The sequence below is a fragment of the Dromiciops gliroides genome, chromosome 4 (genome assembly GCF_019393635.1).
Source record: "Dromiciops gliroides isolate mDroGli1 chromosome 4, mDroGli1.pri, whole genome shotgun sequence".
Taxonomy (NCBI): domain Eukaryota; kingdom Metazoa; phylum Chordata; class Mammalia; order Microbiotheria; family Microbiotheriidae; genus Dromiciops; species Dromiciops gliroides.
The window spans coordinates 33,951,061-33,969,761 of NC_057864.1; the positions used below are offsets into that span (position 1 = coordinate 33,951,061).

Consider the following 18,701-nt stretch of genomic DNA (forward strand, 5'->3'; position numbering starts at 1 on the left):
GACTTGGGTTCTCCCCACACCGGGGGCAGCGGGGAGAGAGCCAGCCTGGGCCTGGCAGGAGAGGAAATCAAGGTGGGCTCTGCTCTAGCCTCTGCCCATTCTCCCCCTTCCTGACCCAGGTTCTCATTGGGGAGGAGAGCCTCCAAGGAACGTGGCACCTGCTGACCTCAGGGTTAGGGAAGGAACCTATGTCCGGGAGCGTGGTGAGGAAAACTAGGTTTCCAGACAATCTGGTGCTACCCTGCCCCTGCCCCCGCCCCCAGGGTCCAGTGGAGGACTGCACCCACAGCAAGGCCAACCACCACACCATACACGAGTTTTCAAAATAATTTGGTTTTATAGCGTTTGAGTGTAACAAAAAGGCAAAGGATCAGATCCCTGGTTCTCCTGCACACAGGGAGTGGGGCTGGCAGAAGCCGAGGCCCAAACAGCAAATTCATGGGCATTCCCTGGTGCTCAGCCCACCCCCAGGTCCCTACATGATTGACAGCTTTCCCAGTTAATGCCGACAGATGCTCCCCACCAGCAGCAGAGCCTCCCTGCCCCCGCTGTAGGTGGTCCTGACTCATCATTAAATGCCCCCATCCCCCCCATAATCCTCCCCCCACCCTCCACCCTCCCCCCTCACTGCGCCATCCAGCGTGCCAAGAAGCTGGGCCCCAACCAATCCCCTGCCTCAGAGCAGGGCCTGGGAAGGGTAGGAATCTTGAGACTCCACCAGCCAGAGGCCAGTAAGGGGCTTCCTCAGGGGCTGGGCCCCTACTTGGTGCTTCCAGGGCCTGAGCCCAACTGAGGGAAGGAGCTCCCAGTGCCCAGCATGGCCCCTACTTGGCAAAGCAGGGGCGTAGCTCTTCACATTCAGTTTCTTCAGGTAAATCCTTCTGGCCTCCCCCCAGCAGAGGGGGCTGCGGCCAGAGAAGCACCAGGAAGCCAACGGAAACTGGTGGAGGCCAGACATACACACGTATAAATATAAAAAGGAGAAAGGGGGGCAAGCACCAGTAATACTGCCTGTTCCTCACCCCGTCCATCTGTTCCGACGGCCAGCCAAGGGCCAGAGCGCTCCCCTGCCCCAAGGCATGCTTGCATACACCCAACAGGGGCAGGGGTGCAGAGAGCACCACCTCCCAGTCCCCACAAGCAGGGCCCGGCCTTTTGGGGGCCCCCGCTAGCCACAGGCCTACCACTTGTCCAGGGCCCCCAGGCTCAGGTCTCAGCCTCCCTTCTCCACAGCAATGTGTGGCAGAAGGATCAGGGGAGGGATGGGGGCACGGGAGGAAGAACTAGTTCATTTGGTTTTTACAACATCAGTTTTCAAAATCCTACTGAGTCCCATGGATGTCTGGGGGCTCCGGACCCTGGAGTGCTCCCGCTTCACAAGCTGGGTCCATACGGCACCGCTCCCTTACTCCATGATGGCCCGGTAGAGCGCAGGCTCAATATAGTCTTCTCGGTACCGAGAGTTGATCACTCGCTGCCGTTTCTTTTCCTGTCTGACATCCTTCTCTGTGAAGATCTCTGTGAAGCGCATGTCTGAGGCCACCGACTAGGAAGAGACCAGAGGCATGTGAGCCCAGAGCTCTCCACAGTCTGGGGCCCCCCCCAGGGCCTCCCCAAGGCTCACCAGGCGGGACTTGACTCTCTTGGGGAGCTCTTCATCCAACGTGTAAACGTCATCTCTCTTCACCATGAGTTGGGAGCCATCTTCAAACTCCACCTGCATGAGCGTGGCCATTTAGTGCCCCCCTGGGCCCGGCCCTGCTGCCCACCTACCCAGTCCCCCACACGGGGGAGGAGAAGCTGCCTGCTGAGACCCACGAGAGACTGTCCAGTACCTGGTACATCTGGATGGGATGGGAGGCTACAAATGTAGCTCCATAGACCTGTCCATCTGTCCATCGCACTTGGACCACTTCCCCTCCAGCAGGAGGACCCAACTGGAGACAGTCACGACTCTAAGGGTACAAAGGAAGAGAGAACAAGGTGACTGATAAAAAGCCCCGCAGAGAGGAAGAGGGAAGGGCCACGTGCCATCCTGCCTCTTCCTTCACGATGTGCCTGAGGACCCCAACCCAGGTCACCCCAGGGAGCAGCCCAGTAGGCCGGCCCACCAGGGAGAGAGCTCAGAGAGCAAGCCCCAAAGCTTCTTTGCCAAAACTATGCACCCGAGGCTCCCCCAGGGGCTCATGGTGTTCTTGCCAGAAGACAGCCAGGCAGAGGGCGAGCTGCCAGGCAGAGGGCGAGGGGAGGGCTCTAGTTACCACAATGTCCTCAGGGTACAGATTGTCGCTGAAGGAGCCATCATCGAAGTTGACTTCGTAGAAGGTCTCTGTGGTGAGCTGCACCACCTCGCACTGATAGAATCGGCCATTCTTGTGCTTGCTTATGACCGTCTGGCCTTCAGAAAGGTCCTGGAGGGCACCCTTGGAGCGCTGAAGGGAGACCAGGGCCTCAGTCAGGCCATACCACAAGCAGAGGCGCAGGCTCCAGAGCCCCCAGCCGGCCAGCAGGGAGTAGCCAGGGGCTGCGGAGCCCACCGCCCACTAAGCAACTGCCCTCCAAGTTCATCCTCAAACACCCACGCTGGCCAAACACCAGCTGCGGCCCTCAGTAAATGGCACTGACTCCTAGACTGAGCCCGATCTCGACGGATGAATGTCTAAGATAGGGAGGAGCGTGACAGCCACACAATGCAGACCTGCAGAGCCTGGGAAGACCTTACAGGGCGTGGGGGCCCTTCACCTGGAGAAGAGAAGGCTGGCTGTCTTCAGGGCTCTGAAGGGCTGTCATAGGGACCACTGGGTCCCAGCAGTTGCTGAGGATGAGATTTGGAAGGTGCCAAAACCAACTGCCAAGCGGTCAGGGCCGGCTTAGACCCAAGGCCTTCAGGGGAAGGCCAGGCAGAGGCCTTGCTCTGAGCCCCTTGGCCCTGGGGCTGCGGTGAGAGAGGAGAAGAGTCCCTGCTTCCTCTGCCTCTTCCGAATGGCCTCCTCCCTCCCTCCCTCCCTCCCTCACCTCTGCCTGAGAAGGAACCTTGTGCCGAAAGCAGGTGATGAAGACCACAAAGGGCCAGTCGTCCGGCTGCATCATCACCCCGGCGGCCTGGGCACAGCTCACGTGGAAGGAAGTTGGGCAGCGGCCGTGGGAGCACTGGACACAGCAGCCGGCCACCCTCTTCCTTCGCTTCTTACAGAAGATGCATTTCTGGAGCAGACCAAAGGGGAGCCCATTATGGGAGCCCACTCCCAGTTTCCCCCCGCCCCAAGCCCAGGCCCTGGAGCTGCCCAGCAGGGCGAGGCCTCACTCACTCACCAGCTTGAAGCGGAGAAGAGGGATCTTGCTCAGGTCCACAGGGCTGCGCTCAGCAATGTGGACAAACTTGGCTTCCAGGACTGCGATGGCGCACATCACGTGAACCCACCTACCAGCAGGACAAGTTCGGCCTTGGCCACAGCTGTCCAGAGACGCACTGCCTCCTACCCCAGCCTCTTCCCCTCCCCCACCCCCTGCCTCCGCCCCAGTGGGAGTGATCCTGCCCTGCCTGGCCACAGGCCACATTCAGATACCATCCAGTCACACCCAGGTTTTAAGCCTGTGGCTCAACAGTGGAGACCCCTGGGCACTAATCAAACTCATGGGTGTGACTGAGATGAGAGCAGGTAACTTGGCATGCAGCTGACCAGGGGCAAAGGGTGGGTGGTTTCAGCAGGGAAGGACCTCCCACTAGGAAGGCTGCAGATCCAGAGCTACCCAGAATTCTTTGTGAGCTCATTCCCAGTACCTACAAGTACAGTGGGGCTGTCCTGTCCTGGGCCCTCCCACAGGGATGGTCAGCCACCCTAGCACAGAGGCCCTCTCATAGACCGACCCACGCACTGACCACTGAGCTAACCTGCCCTGGCTCTGCTCTCCCAGAGCACGCTGATTAGTGGTTCTTCCCCTAACCCTTCCAAACAAGGCTTTCAGTTGTCCAATTTCCAACATGCTCTCCTCCTCCTCCCTTCCCTGGTGTGTGACCCTCCCTCCCTACTTAAGTGCTTCATACCAAAGTGGGGGCAGGCCCCTGCACTCACCGATCGTCATTCGCTCTCTGCAGGGCCCCTCCTCGCAATGAGCACAGGCAGCAGCAGCCCTGGGGGGAGGGGGAACAGGGGCCACTGGGGTGTTAGCGGCAAAAGCGCTTTCCCAACTCCTCCTCAGAGGCTGCCAGCAGCCAGGAGGCAGCTCCCCCAAGCCACTGGCCACAAGGGGCTGCCAAGGCCTATCACCTCCTCCACCACCAGAGGCACTGCCCCAGTCCCGCCGGAGCTCAGAGCCTCACCGACCTCACCCAGCCCAGCCGCTTCTCACCTCCTCCAAGGCACTGGCCGCACACCGAGAGCACATCCAGTCATCTGAGGCCTGCTTGGGGGAGACTCCATAGCAGCCTAACCGAGACAAACAGAGCCTCTGAGGGAAAGCCCTGCACACCCTCAGGCCTCCCCGCCTCTCTCTCTCTCTCTCTCTCTCTCTCTCTCTCTCTCTCACACACACACACACACACACACACACACACACACACACACACACACACACACATGCACACATGCACGCTTGCTTGCTCCTGCTGGGCGCCCTTCCAGCTCTCCTGTTCTTCATTAAGGGCTGCATACAGGGGGCGCTTACTGTTTGTACCTCAACAACCCTCATGAGACATGGAAAAACAGGATTAGTCCCACATGACCCACAAAGAGACTGAAGCTAAGGGCCAGAGCCACAGTGCTGCTGGAGGCTCCTTCATGCTGCATCCCCCACCCCATCCATCCTCCCCCTGCCGGCCCTTAGCCTGGTCATCCCAGACTGTGGGCCTTCGGTTCTCACTGCTGTCTTCTCTCCTGGGCTCCTAGATGGCCCTGCCGAGCCCCAGAGGACCAGGGCACGCAGCAGGTACCCAATCTACGCCTGTCAGAGCAGACCCCTGAACGCCAGGCCAAGAAGGGCAGCCCCCTCACGGTCACCTCGGACTTACTAGCGTGGACACAGACACAACACTTCTTGCAGGTGACCAGGATGCTGGTGCCATCTTCCTCCAAGTAGGGTGTAGAAAGGCTGAGGTCGGTGCTGCTCCCCGTGGCAGTGAAGCACATCTCAGGAATCAGAGGCCTGGTCCTACGTCTCCCAGGGTCTGCAGCGGGTCCATCTGTTGAGCTCTGGTTGTGACCTCCCCCTTCAGCCTAGGAGACAGACAGGCAGCAGCAGGCCTCAGTGGGTACACTAGGCAGCACATAGTAACGTTCCTGCCAGAAACACCATCAAATACAAGAGACGGGGTCTCTGCAGATGAGGCCCTACAGCACCACCCCACTCCCCACCCCCCAGCCCGGCAATGGGGAGGAATTCACAGACCTCTCAATGGCAGCCCACAAATCTAAAGAGAGCCACGGGTTCACCAGGGGTGGCTGTGGTGGCTCCAGGATTCAGTCCAGTCTTGACCAAGGCCTGAGTCCTGTACCCCGAACTGGCGACTCCCCCACTCATTCTAAGGACCTTCAGCAGGAGGGGCTATTACTTTTTGCCCCACCCCCACCCCACTAAGATCCATGAAGGCAGGGCTTGACTTGAGCACCATTTATTCTGAGCCTTCCCCCACACAAGCTTCCAAACAAGACAGGCGTCTGGTCTTTCGGGGGGGTAACCACAGTGTGACAACCATCACCTCCCTGTCCCAGGCCTCACCTGTTGGTAGGTTTGGAAAATCATACAGACTGCACAGTGTGGGGGCTGCTGAGCCATGTTCTCATTGTATGCCCTTTCAGCCTCGAAGTTCAGGGGTCGGTTCTGCCAGAGCTGACTCAAGGGCTTGGCCCAAGCTTCCGTCTCTTCAGCCTCCTCTTCGGGGGTCAGCTGCTCAGCAGCCTCTGAAACCAAGAACAGCTACAAGGTGAAGAGGCTCAGGCCTGCTGGGCAGCCCAAGGCCCTGGACCAATGGACAGAGCCCCAGAGGTCTGACCTAGAGAATCCCCACTAGTCACTCATGGCCCCGACAAGACACGGCCAAGCTGCCTCACCCCTCTGTGACGTGCTGGTGCCCAGAGCGAGCTGCTCAAGAGAAGACATGGCCGGAAGAGAAAACAAGGCACAGAAGTCATTTTGTAAGTGTGTCTGCACAGGCCCTGAGTGTGCTTGAGTGTGACTCCCAAGGGCTTCCTGGATTCTGTGGTCAGTCTGAGTGCTACCTCTCATGCTCTCTACATGGTCCCTGCAGAGTCTCCTCTTTGCCTCGTTTCATACTACCAGTTGCAGCACTGGCTAAGCATTTAAATGGCCTTATCTGATTCAATCTTCCCAACAAGCCTGTGAGGTGGATTCTATTACCCCCATTTCTGAGATGAGGAATCTGACAGAGCATTTGAAGTCAGGTCTTCCTAACTCAAGTCCAACATCTATCCACTGCCCCACTCTAGCTGCCTTTAAAAAAAAACACAAACACCCCAAAACTTTTATTTTCTTTCTCTAGTCTTACTGCAAATGTCTTTTTGTTTTTTTGCGGGACTGTGGGGGTTAAGTGACTTGCCCAGGGTCACACAGCTAGTAAGTGTCAAGTGTCTGAGGCCCTATTTGAACTCAGGTCCTCCTGAATCCAGGGCCAGGGCTTTATCCACTGCACCATCTAGCTGCCTTGTTGCAAATGTCTTTTTAAAAAACAAAACAGGGCAGCTAGATGGTGCAGTGGATAAAGCCCTAGCCCTGGATTCAGGAGGACCTGAGTTCAAATAGGGCCTCAGACACTTGACACTTACTAGCTGTGTGACCCTGGGCAAGTCACTTAACCCCCACAGTCCCGCAAAAAAAACAAAAAAAACAAAACCAAAACATCTCTACTGCTTTTATTTAAGGCCCAAAAGTTAAGAGAGACATAACATACACCTCTGTATGGAGAGGAAAAAAAATCTCCATCAGAAAAGGAGGTGAGGGCAGCTAGGTGGTGCAGTGGATAAAGCACCAGCCCTGGATTCAGGAGGACCTGAGTTCAAATTCGGCCTCAGACGCTTGACACTTACTTAGCTGTGTGACCCTAGGCAAGTCACTTAACCCTCATTGCCAAGAAAAGGAAAGGAAAAAGGAGGCGAGGAGTAGGGAGTTCTTAGAGTCTCATTCACTGCCCCTGCTGCTCAGTACTCTTGGGGTCACAGGGAAGTCAGGCAAACAGCATGAGTTCTGGGGGTCTCTGTGAATGGAGTGGACGGGGGCAAGTCAGCATCAATGGGGCCTCCCAGCCAAGCCCTTCTCTTCAGGCAGACACGGCCTTCGTCCTCTCCAACCTCCAGAATCAAAGTCACCCCCTTCCCTCCCCCCACAAGCCAATGGTACCCGAGCTCTCATTCAGCCTGTTTCCCTGCAAGAATTTCTAGGACTCTCAACTAACAAAAGCATATCTTTGCTTCCCTCCTGCAGCTGAGCTGGCTCTGGGGTTTTCATGAATGGCACTGGTCCAGAATTCACCCCTTTGTTTTATCCTTCCCTGATATAGTGATCAGGCTCTATCCGGCTCATAGAGTTTGGCGCAGTGCTTTCTCAAATTGCCAGAACAATTTTGTAATACCGAGACCATCAATTAGCGACATCTCTGGAATGTTCCTTCGCCCCAGTGCAGGCCTTCCCTCATCCCCTCACACCTGGACTGCTGCACAAGCGGGGGGGGGGGGGGGCGCCGCTCTGCCTGCGCTCAGTCTCTCCCCACTCCAGGTCATCCTCCACTTAGCCAGTATTAAAGGAATTTTTCCTAAAATGCAGGTCTGATCATGTCACCCCCTTCCTCAATAAACTCCACTGGTTCCCTATCTCCTCCAGGAGCAAACACAGACCCCTCCATTTGGCCCCCAAAGCCCTTCCTAAGCTGTCCTTACCCCTACCTTACACATGCCCCCAACTCCCCCGCCATTCTCTGTGAGCCGCTGACCCTGCTCGCCTCCGATCAGACGTTCCAGACACGCCCAATAAGACTGCAGACTCCAGGCCTTTGCTCTGGTTGTCTCCTGTAGCTTCCCTGGCTGTGGCCTTCAGGTAGCAACTTAAACCTTGACCTTTCCCCATCCCCCTTAATGCTGCTGCCTTCCCTATGACGATCTCCCATTGAGCCTGCACACGGCGGCGGTGGCTAGGAGCGTTCACATGGGTCTTCCCTGTTAGACTGTGAGCTCCCTGAGGACAGCAAGGACTGTCTTTTGACTTTCTTTGTATCCCTAGCACTTCGCACAGTGCATGGCACATAGCAGGCACTTAATGAACGCTTTGCTATCACTGACTATTCACCACAATATTTATAGCAGCAATTGCAACCAAGTAAGAACCAGAAAACCAAGAGATGCCCATACATTATGGCCTGGCTTATAAACCAGTCAGGGTCCCTGAACGCGATGGAACCTTACGTGCTGTAAGAACTGACAATGAACATAGAGAAGCTTGCAAAGAATTCCATGAACTGCTGCAGAGGGCACGCCTCCAATTGTGCAAGCGCCCAGAGTAATCAATGATCCCTTGGAAATAACCTGGACTCCTTACTTGGGGGTGGGTGTGCTTTAGAAGCCCCATCCCCAACTCTGTTCGACCCACCCAATCTCCACCCAACTCTAATGACCCCAAGGAAGATAGAGGAGGCATACCAAAGGGCATCATCTAACAGGACCAAGCCTCCCACCTGGGGGAGCCATCAGAAAAGGATTGCTGGGGGGGGGGGGGGAGAGAATCAGGAAGTATGGCCCATCTGGAGGCCAGAGAGGCCCAAGGGGAGGCCTGAAGGGACAGGAAGCACACATGAGCTCTGGGCTCTAAGCCCCAGAAGGCTCTCCTGCCACAGGGTCCAAGGATCTGAACCCCTGACCCATAGGACCCTCAAGCCACGTTCCTGGCACAGCACTGAAGTCTGCCCCTTCCTGCAGCACTCACCATCATCACTGCCACACTCTTGGGCCACAAGCGGGTGATGCCGAGGAAGTTTGCTCAAGGGCTGCCGACGGCCCTTTGCCTTTTCACTCTCTTCCTCTTCGTCCTAAGGCAATACCAAGGGTCATTAGTGCAGAGCTCCAAGTAGGCCAACAGGAGAAGACCCCGAGATGAGCCACCAGGCCTGACCAGAAGGTCCCTTTCCCCTCCCTTTCCTGCATCTTCAACTCAGCCATGTCCAAAACAGAACTTATCCTGTTCCCCCCCCATACCCTCCCCCTTTTCCCAATTCCTGCAGAGGAGACAACTCCCTGCTCCAGTAACCCAGGCTTGTGACCCAGATGCTGTCCTCAACCCCTCACTCTCCCTTAATCCCTAGATCTAGATTCACCTTCGTGACATCTCTCCAGTATGTCCCCTCTCCTCCGTGGTACCGGGCCTCATCACCTCACTCCTGGACCCGTGGCAACAGCCTGCTAGCTGGGCTCCCTAAACAAGCCTGCTGTGGTCCACCCTCCACTCAGCTGCCAACTTCCTAAAACATCGATCTGACCATCATAACACCACTACTCAACAAATTCCAGTGGCTTCCCATCACGTCTAGGATCAAATATGCCCAGAGCCTGTGAGGCACAGTGCCAGGCACATCAAGAACCTTTGTGAATGCCTGTCGACTCATTAGCTTCTAAGGTCTTTAAAGGTGGCCAATCTTCCTATTTCTGGGCCCCATTACCTCGCCCTTGGGCAAAGATGGGCAGCTGCACAATCTCTTAAGTACTAAGGAGTTAACTGTTTGCCCCAGGCCTGAGAACACTTCTGGAAGACACAGGGCTGCTGCCAGCCCAAGCACAAAGCTCACCAGCAACACCTGACTGCCAGCAGCAGAACCCCGAGTCCCCCAGGGTGCCTTGGAAAGGGAGGCCTTGAGCTGACCCAGACCCCAGGCTAGCACCAAGGACAGCGCCACACGGTAAGGCAGAGCCAGGGCCACTGGCCCTCTGTACATGCCAGCCACCACACCAGTGCCTGTTCAGAGCAGACACCTACCAATGTTTGCTAAGCTTAATCTTTCTACCTGAGTGAACTTTAAAACCACTTGGTTTAGCAAAAGGACCACAGTGTGGACAGTGCCCTCAAAAATGGAGTTATTTTAACCTGGCAGATCACACAGACCAGGGCCAATACCAGACTTACTGGGCAGGACACTGACAGGGAAAAGGAGGAGGATTTATTAACCTTCTACGTGCTAGGTAATGTACTAAGCACTTTATGAATATTCTCATTTGATCCTCAAAATGACCCTGTGAGGTAGGTGCCCATTTTCTATAGCCTCATTTCATAGTTAAGGAAACTGAAGGAGACAAAGGTTAAGTGATCTCCCAGGTTCACACACCTGGGAAGTATCTGAGGCAGGATTAGAACTCCAGGCCCAGCGTTCTCTCCACGGTATCAACTGGGCCCTGACAGTGCCAGAACCAAAGGCACCTGCCTCAGCAGGCCCTCCCAAAGCCTGTGAACTCAGGCCTTGCCTACCCCTCCCCACCCCACCCCAGCCCACCAGGGCTAGCACCTCAGAGAGTTCTTGTTCCGAATCATCATCCTGGGCACAGCTATGAGCAGCCAGCGCTCGGCGAGCCCGGGGAGCCCGGCTCTCAGCACTGCGAGCTCGGCTCTTTTTGGAGGCCTGGTTCGCAGTCCGAGACAGAGAGAGGTCCAAAGCTGCTGCCTCCTCCTCCTCTTCACCTTCTAATCTGCCTTCAGCAGAGTCTGGACAATCTGAAAGGAAGAGCCCAGTGAGCCCCAAAGGACAGTCAGGGCCCGTGCGACATCCCTGGTGAGGCTGGAGGGCAGTGATCATCAGGCTAACAGGCAGCTAGAGAGCAGCCACGGCAGGGCCCTACCCAGCCACAGGGCCCACTCTCAGAGACACCCGAGCCCTTGCTGGGGCCCCTCCCCCACCTCCTGGGCCTCACCTAAGGCACTAGTCTGTAGCTTGTTCATTGGCATCTCTTTCCTTCCCATCCTAAGAGGACCATGAGCTACGTGAAGCCAGATCCACCAGGCTCTGCTCTGGGGTCACGGAGGGAGGCAAGGGCTGCCTAAGCTTGTGGACTGGAGCCAAGCCTGGCTTGGGGGGCAAGAGGAAGAGACTAACCTGGCGAAAGGAGGGCGCCGTTCTCAGCTCGCAGCGGTGACGCCGTGTCTGGGCCAGGCTTCCCAGGAGCAATGGCCGCCTGCTCCCCATCCAGCTCATAGGGTTCTCTCTGGGCAAAAGCCTCGCTCTCACTCACCTCCTGAGGCACCTCAAGACACACCCGGTGCCTCTTGGCTCCGATCCGATGCTTGGTGGGGCTGTCAGAGAAACACATGCCTTCTTTAGGGGAAGCCTGGCCCTCTGCAGGGACCAGTCTGTCAGTGACAAGTGCACAGGAGCTCCCTCAGAGAGCTTCCATTCTCATGCAATGGTACAGTGGAAGACGCCCTCCTAAAATCACCACCTCTCTGTGCCACAACGAGGGAGTGGGATTAGGTCTCTAACATCAAAGATGTCCCATGATACCTGGACCCCTATCCCACCCAACCTGCTCAGCATCTGTTCACTGCCAGCAAACGCTGCTGTCTGAGCCTCCACCTCCAGCATTCTCAATCCTCCTCCTCAATTCAATCTTTGCCCACCTGCCCATGCCCAGCAGAGTGGGACGCTAATCCTGGCAGAGGTCTGTGAGGGCACAATGGCTCAAGGAGCCCCCCCTTCCCAGAGGCCCAGGAGCGCATCACGAGAGCTCACAAGGAAGAGAACACTGCACACTGCTTTGTGTCCTTGACACCTGGCTCTGGGGCCCCCAGAAGAAGGCCTTGGTTAGTTACCTCCTCCTGTCATCCTCACTGACGGGGTCCCCATGGCTGTCCAGGGCTTCCTCCGGGCAGGCCTGCGGCTCGCCCTTGTGGAACTCGGCTGCTTCCGGGGTGGGCAGAGTGTGGTCAATGACAGGGGTATCTTTGCCCGCCTTCCACAGCTTGTACCGCTCAGGCTGGAACTTGCGCACAAACACATCCATGGAGATCTTCACCATATCCTTCCGGCAAGAGCACTGGACCACAGAGAAACGAGGTTGCTGCTGAGTCCCCACAGCTGGCCCACAGAGCCCACAGAAGTTCCCAACTCTCACTCACTGACAGCAAGTCTACCTCTCTCTCCCCTGAGGTGCATGGGGACGTTTTTCTAATGCCATGGGTTCAAGAACCCAATACAAATCACCTATTACAGTTAATAATCTTCCTTATATCAACAATACCCTTCAGTGGCTAACACCCCAATATTCTTTATCCAATTAATGCCCATTAGCTTTCAGAATGGGATCTTTACTGAGAAGATACAGGCAGAGCTGATATCCCAGCACATCAGGGGCCTACCATACAAGGACTTCCTTTCTCCAAGGGCTTGGGGCCTTAACCCCCAGAGTGCCCTGGGGTGAGGGATGGGCCACATACATGTAAAGGAAGGAAAGCACAGTCCTAGGTGGGCTGTTCTTCACTCCACACAGACAAATGAGGACGAACTGGGACTCTCATGAAGCCAGAGATGAGATGGAATCAAAGTCAAGCCCTTCCCCAAGAAGAGGCACCTTATACCTATAAAAAGCCTGGCCTCCCTGGGTTTCAAGATAGGTCTGTTTGGCCAAGAAGAAACCAGCAACATGACTTGTCTTGGGCCCACTGCAGAGCGGGAAGGGGCACGTCCTCACTTAGGCCAAGATACACAGGGCTCCCTCCTGGCCTAAGAACCCAGAGTGGCTGGGATGGCTGGTTTCTAAATCTGTGGGCACTGCTTCTTTTGAAAATCCAGTGACTGCTGAGGAAAGGTGTGGCTCCAGCACCTGGTTTCCTCGCCCGCCCCCAGGATAGTGCTTCTGGGCTGGCCTGCCTGCAGTAGCTAGAGTTCCCCAACAGGGGCCTAGCAGCAGGACGCCTGAACTATTGCCCCCATGTACCTTCCCTGTGCCAGGGGCCACTCAGGGCTCCACCCTGGACACCAGGGGGCTGGAGAAAGGTAAGGCCTCCTACCCAACAGTCAGGCTCAGTCCACCCTCTGTCCTGCGCCAAGGAAAGACTGGATTCTGCCCTCTGCCCTCTCATCTTAACGTCTGAAGTGAAGCTGAAGGCAGGAACCACTATCACCTTCAAAAGCCTTCAGAGAGAAGGGCCGAGAAGCCCAACACCTGTGAAAGGTTCTTGGGTGGAGAAGTTCTCAGGCTTTTGGCTTAAGACGTGGCTGCGTATTGCAGAACAATCCAACCCGCCCTGTCAGACTGCCCTCTCTCATCTGCAGGTGCCCGGCTCCCTGCTCCTTCAGGCCTCCCCTGCCCCAGCCCTGGCACCCCTGCCAAGCAGCCTTTCTCTTCCACCCTAGCTCCCCTCAGAGGCGTCCCCCAGGGCACTGGCTCCAGCCTGCCCCTCTCCTGCCCCGGGCCAGTCTTTACACAGCTCATCACCGAACGAGACATTCCCCGAAACCTCCCTCCACGGGACACCACCCTTCCAAAGCTGTGCTGGATGCCCAGAATGGGCCCCAGCACTGCAGCTCTGTGCTCAGAAGTGTGGCCCTGGCCAGCGGGCGCAGGCTCCCCCAGGCCACTTGGACCCTGCCCTTACCAGAACAGACTGCTTGCCGTACTCGATCCAACGAAGGGTGGCAAAGTTGGTCGACTCGGCACAATTGAATCCATGGTTGAAGCCGGCATGGTAGCCATAAGGAAAGGTGATCATAAACTCTCCGGCCTCCTGAGTCACCTGAAGCCAAGAGGGAGAGGCCCCATTGGAGAAGTGGAGCCCAGGGTAGGGGGTGGCCTGCTGGCTGGCCCTGGGCCATCATCCGCACAGCTGAAAGACATCCTGAGCAGATCTCTCAGCATCCTTTCCAGGCTTCCCAGTCTACCTCAGGACTTGCCAAGTTAACTCTTCCCCCAATCCCCATTCCTACCTCCAGATCATGGTGGGAAATGCTTGTTCAGCCACTGAGAGCCAGGCAGAGCTCCCTCAGCCTGGCCATGTTCCCTCTGTCCCAAGAACATCCCAAGCCCTTCCCTCCCCAAAGGGGGCCCAAGTCTGTAAGGGGAAGGCCTACGGCAGCTAAGGCAAGAACCACCACCCTCCAAAGAATTGGAAATCAAAGGGATTCCCATTAATTAGGGCATGGCTGTGACTGTGCTATGTGCCTGTGATGTAATGCTACTGTGCTATAAGAAATGAGCAGGATGCTCAGAAAAACCTGACAAGACTTGTGCAAAACTCAGGCAAAGTGAGCAGAACCAGCAATACTGTGCAACGATCAACTGTGAAAGACTTAGCTCTTATCAGCAATACAATTCCAAAGAACCCACACTGAAAAATGCTTCCCACCTCCAGAGTGCTGAAGAACTGAGGGCAGACTGGAGCACTTGTTCTTTTTATTCTTTGTTTGGTTTGTTTTCTTTTGTACAAGAGCTAACTTGGAAATCTTTTGCCTGACTTCCTATGTATAATTGATATGCAACTGCTTACTTTCTCAAGGAAAGGGCAAAGGGTAGGAAGCAGAGATTTGGAACCCCAAATTTTTTTAAATGATCATTTAAAAATTTTTACATGTAACTGGGAAATATTTAGTTAAAGAAATCAAAAGAAAAAACCGGGGACAGCTAAGTGGCGCAGTGGATAGAGCACCAGCCCTGGATTCAGGAGGACCCGAGTTCAAATCCGGCCTCAGACACTTGACACTTTTTTTTTTTAAGTGAGGCAATTGGGGTTAAGTGACTTGCCCAGGGTCACACAGCTAGTAAGTGTTAAGTGTCTGAGGCCGGATTTGAACTCAGGTACTCCTGAATCCAGGGCCAGTGCTCTTATCCACTGCACCACCTAGCTGCCCCTCACTTGACACTTTCTAGCTGTGTGACACCCTGGGCAAGTCACTTAACCCTCATTGCTCCCCCCCCAAAAGAAAAAAACAGCCACACTCTGATCATATGCACGAAGTGCAGCTGGCAATGTGCCAGGACCACCAACTCCAACCCCCAAGAAGGGCCCATCCCCTGCTCCTCCCTCTGAATGCCCACGCACGGGAGGCCTCAGCCAGCCAAGAGGGAACGCACCTTATCAAAGGGGATGCCATATTTCTTCAGGATTGAAGGGGATATCAAGGTCATTTTATGGCGGAGAAAAGCCTCACAGCTTTGAGCACTGCCTGGGAAGAAACCTGCGTAAGAAAGAAGAGGTTATCACCAGCTCACCACCATCAAGCTGGCAGGAGGGGCCCCCTAGCAGTGGGCAGCCCAGCCCCTACACTGCCAGTGGACTCTCCCAGGCACATCCCAGCCTCAGCTTGCATATTCCTGGAATGAGGAGGAGAAAGTCATTGGCCGCCCCTAAGCCCTGCCACCTGCCTGGAGAAGCCACACCTCCTCCCCTGGTCAGTGATCATACAGCTAAGGGCACCGGGCAAAAACAGAAGCAAAGCAAACCAAGAACCCACCACCCAAAGGCCACCTCTGTGGCCTCAAGTCCTCGGACAGCCTGGGGGGACCCGGGGGCCACCCTCAGTGAAGGCTGGCTTGGGACACCCACAGAACAACAGGTGCCAGTGGGAATTCCTGCAGCTGAGGGAGTCAGGGCAGAGAAAGGTTACCTTTGGCCAGCCGCTCCAGACGTTTGCCATGCTCTGGGGGAATGGAGTACCTGCAAGAACACAGGAGTATCACAGATGGTGCAGGGGAGATGGACACACCCTCTTCTCTTTACGCTCGTTTCATTGCCAGGTTCTCTCTTCTCACCACAGGACTTAATGCCTCCTGCAACCCCAGAGCCCGGGACGGGTACCACAAGGTGAGCAGGGAGTAAAGAGGGCCCGCTCCACAGGGCTTATCCCCTGAAGGACGATGACTCAGCAAGCAGAGCCACCTTCTTCCTGCCACCTTTGGCAGCCCCACGCCCAGGGCCAAAGGGAAGCCTGAGCCAGGAGCAGTCAGTCTACCCCCAAATGTCTCAAAGCTGCTTGGGAGAGCTACCAAGGCAGACCTCGGTCAGATGGCATCAGCACGACCCCCATTCTCTCATCTGATCCAAGGAGAACCAGTGTAAGTACCCCCCCCACCCCCAGTCATCCAGGGCAGACCTTGGCCCCCTCCCAAGGCAGTCTGCACCCCAGCTTTCAGAAGCCTGCCCTCCTCTGTGCTTGCCTTAACAGCTGGCTCCCCTGCCTCCTTCTGCCCGAGGCTCTTGGTGACCTCGGCCACAAACCCTGACTTCAGCCACTCCTCTGCCCATCAAGACACAACCTTTGTTCTCCCTCCATGCACTCTAGCTCTACCCATAGGCCCTTTCCCCAAAACCCATCCCTCCTCTTCCCAGCTGCCCTATTTCTGTGGAGGAACCACTGCCCACCTCTCCCCTGTCCCACCAGTGCCCAGGGCATACACAGATGCGCCTGCAGAAATGCTCACCAGAACACTCACTCTTTCCTTGGGCCACCCCCACATCTCATGGGGAGCCAGTCCTCACTCTGTCGGCTCTCTCGCCTCTCCTGTACACCCCCCTTCTCTCTGCTCTCATGCCACCCTGGGGCAGGTCTTAGCTGGACTCTCCCTCCAGACTCACACACCCCTTGCCAGCCCACCTCCACGGGGCTGCCAAAACCATCTTATTCATGTTGAGGCCCAACTATGTCACTCCAATAATCCAGAACATTTGGTGGCTCCCCTTGGCCCAGAGTCGAGAACACACACCACAGCAGCCAGTGACCACAGGCCCAGTGGCTGCCAGCTACCCCCTCCCAGCTTCTCTGCTTCCCTAAGCCAGGCGCAGCCCCCAGGTGCACACGCCAAGCTCCCTGGCCTAGGGCGGGCCTTAACGCTCACTGTGTAGGTCCGGCCGGCTGGCAGGCTGCACTCACCAGGACTTGGGCTCGCCAAAGTGCAGGTAGTTGATGCTGTACAGGTCCATGTCCTCCGTGTGCCAGGCGAAGGAGGTCTTCCACATGCCAAAGTAGAGGTAGGGGGTGTTGACGCCCTCGATGGTGATGCCACTTTCTTTCTCTACCACGTCCAGGATGGTGTTCAAGCGGCCAATGTTCCACTCATCCACATGCTGCAAGCCACAAGCCAGAGGTCAGGATGGGCAAGGGGTCCAGCAGGCGCCACCTCTCCCCACCCCACAGGCTCTGGGAACGGTACTCCCAGGTCTGAGATGGCTAGGAGTGGTAGCAAAACTGCTTAGGGAAGGACCACTGCCCTCTGAGGTGGGAGAAGGCAGGATAACAGGGGAAGTTGAGGCACAGATCCAGAGAGCATGCAGCAGAGGCCTGCCCTCTACGCCCATCTGCTCATTCAAGTGGAAGAGAAAAGGGCAATTTCCTGCCCGGGGTCCGTCTAGGAAAGCTGCATCCCCAGTCCACCATTCAGCCACCAACACTGAGAAAGTACCTGCCCGCAGTGGAGCGTTCTGTCCAGGGAGACTTGGAAGCTGGGTCAGAAAACGGGGGCTCACAGCTCAATGGGGGCCCAGAAAGGACACTGGTGAGCAAGATGTGGCAGGACTGAGAGGAGGTAGTAAGTAGCCTGGGGCAGTGATAGGACATCAGGAAGGGGAAGGTTGGGGAGGTGGGGGGAGTAGAGAAAACAAGTTCTGTTTGAGATGCCCCAGGGACATGTGGGGTTGGATCTCAGGAGAGAGAGTAGGGCTGTGTGTAAGACATCTGGGGATCAGCTGCATGGAAATGACCATTACAAGCCCCCACTCTCCCCCGCAGCAGAAGTGCTTGAGATCAGAGAGAGAGAGAGAAATAGAGGGTCCAGAACAGAGCGCAGGACACTCCCAACTAATGGAAGGACATGGATAAAAACGACGCTGAAAAGAAAGATGGGGGTGCCAAGAACTGTGATGAGAAAACCCAGGAGAGCTGCCGACCACTCCCCACACACTGAGTGCCTACTGTGTGCCAGAACTACAGGAGATAGACAGTGCCAAAGGCCAAAGCACGAGGCCACCGGATCTGGCGATTCAGAGATGACTGGTAACTTCAGGGAGCCAGACTGGCATGTTAGATGGCCAGGTCGTGGGTGTAAATGGCTTTTTCAAGGAACATGGATGAGAAGAGCAGGAGAAACTCTGCATGACAGCTCTCAGGAAAGATTCTGAAAGGATGAGCGCCACAGGAGCTTCTACCAGTAGCAGGGAAGACAGAGAGGGGGCATGCTGGCAGGGGGCACTCTGCTGGAGAAGACAGCTTGGGACCCTGGCTCATCATGTACCCTGGGGGCCCCGGGAGCAGGAGGGCTTCTACTCAAAGGTGGTGGGTCAGGGCCTGGTCAGTGGTCACTGCCACAAAAGAGGCAGAAAAAGCCTTGGCCTTGTCCATCACAGGTCCTGAGCTCTGGTGCTCATGCACGTCCAGGATATAAGGAGCCACCTCAGTGTCTGGGCTAAATCCAAGTCAGAGGCTTCGGAGTGGAACCCCAAAGTACTAACAGGACTAGCAGAGCTAACTGGGGCTGAAAGCACTGCCAGGAGGCCCTCAAAACTGGGGGGGCAGAGGCACTGGAAAAGGGTCGCTGGATCACCTTTCAAAAGCAAGACAAAAGTGGAGTCTGTGGAGCACCCAAAAGAGGGAGCAGCAATCCCAGCCCAGGCCACCTGGATGTGCCAGACTCACCATACCCGCTTTGCCGTGCCCACCCCCAAAGCTTGTGCTTACTCAGTATCTGCAGATGTCCCTTCTAGACAGGGCTATCAGCCTGGCAGAGAGGGCAGGA

The 18,701-nt window shown here is 56.1% G+C and overlaps 1 protein-coding gene across 2 annotated transcripts; it reads right to left on the minus strand.

The window, feature by feature from the left end:
• Nucleotides 1-623: 623 nt before the first annotated feature.
• KDM4A (lysine demethylase 4A) lies at nt 624-17,035 on the minus strand. Of its 2 annotated transcripts, none has more exons than XM_043962889.1 (18): nt 16,844-17,035; nt 15,581-15,630; nt 15,048-15,151; nt 13,576-13,713; nt 11,791-12,014; nt 11,078-11,274; nt 10,493-10,698; nt 8,926-9,028; nt 5,716-5,897; nt 5,009-5,213; nt 4,351-4,427; nt 4,074-4,132; nt 3,313-3,421; nt 3,034-3,204; nt 2,262-2,432; nt 1,836-1,955; nt 1,625-1,717; nt 624-1,546 (listed from the first exon to the last, which is right to left on the minus strand). In XM_043962889.1, the coding sequence occupies exons 1-18, from the start codon at nt 16,927-16,929 to the stop codon at nt 1,406-1,408; spliced, it is 2,436 nt and encodes an 811-aa protein (XP_043818824.1). In that variant the 5' UTR covers nt 16,930-17,035; the 3' UTR covers nt 624-1,405. The 2 variants fall into 2 exon arrangements, with proteins under 2 accessions (XP_043818824.1, XP_043818823.1); XM_043962888.1 differs by having other exon boundaries at nt 3,016-3,204.
• Between the last annotated feature and the right edge of the window lie 1,666 nt (nt 17,036-18,701).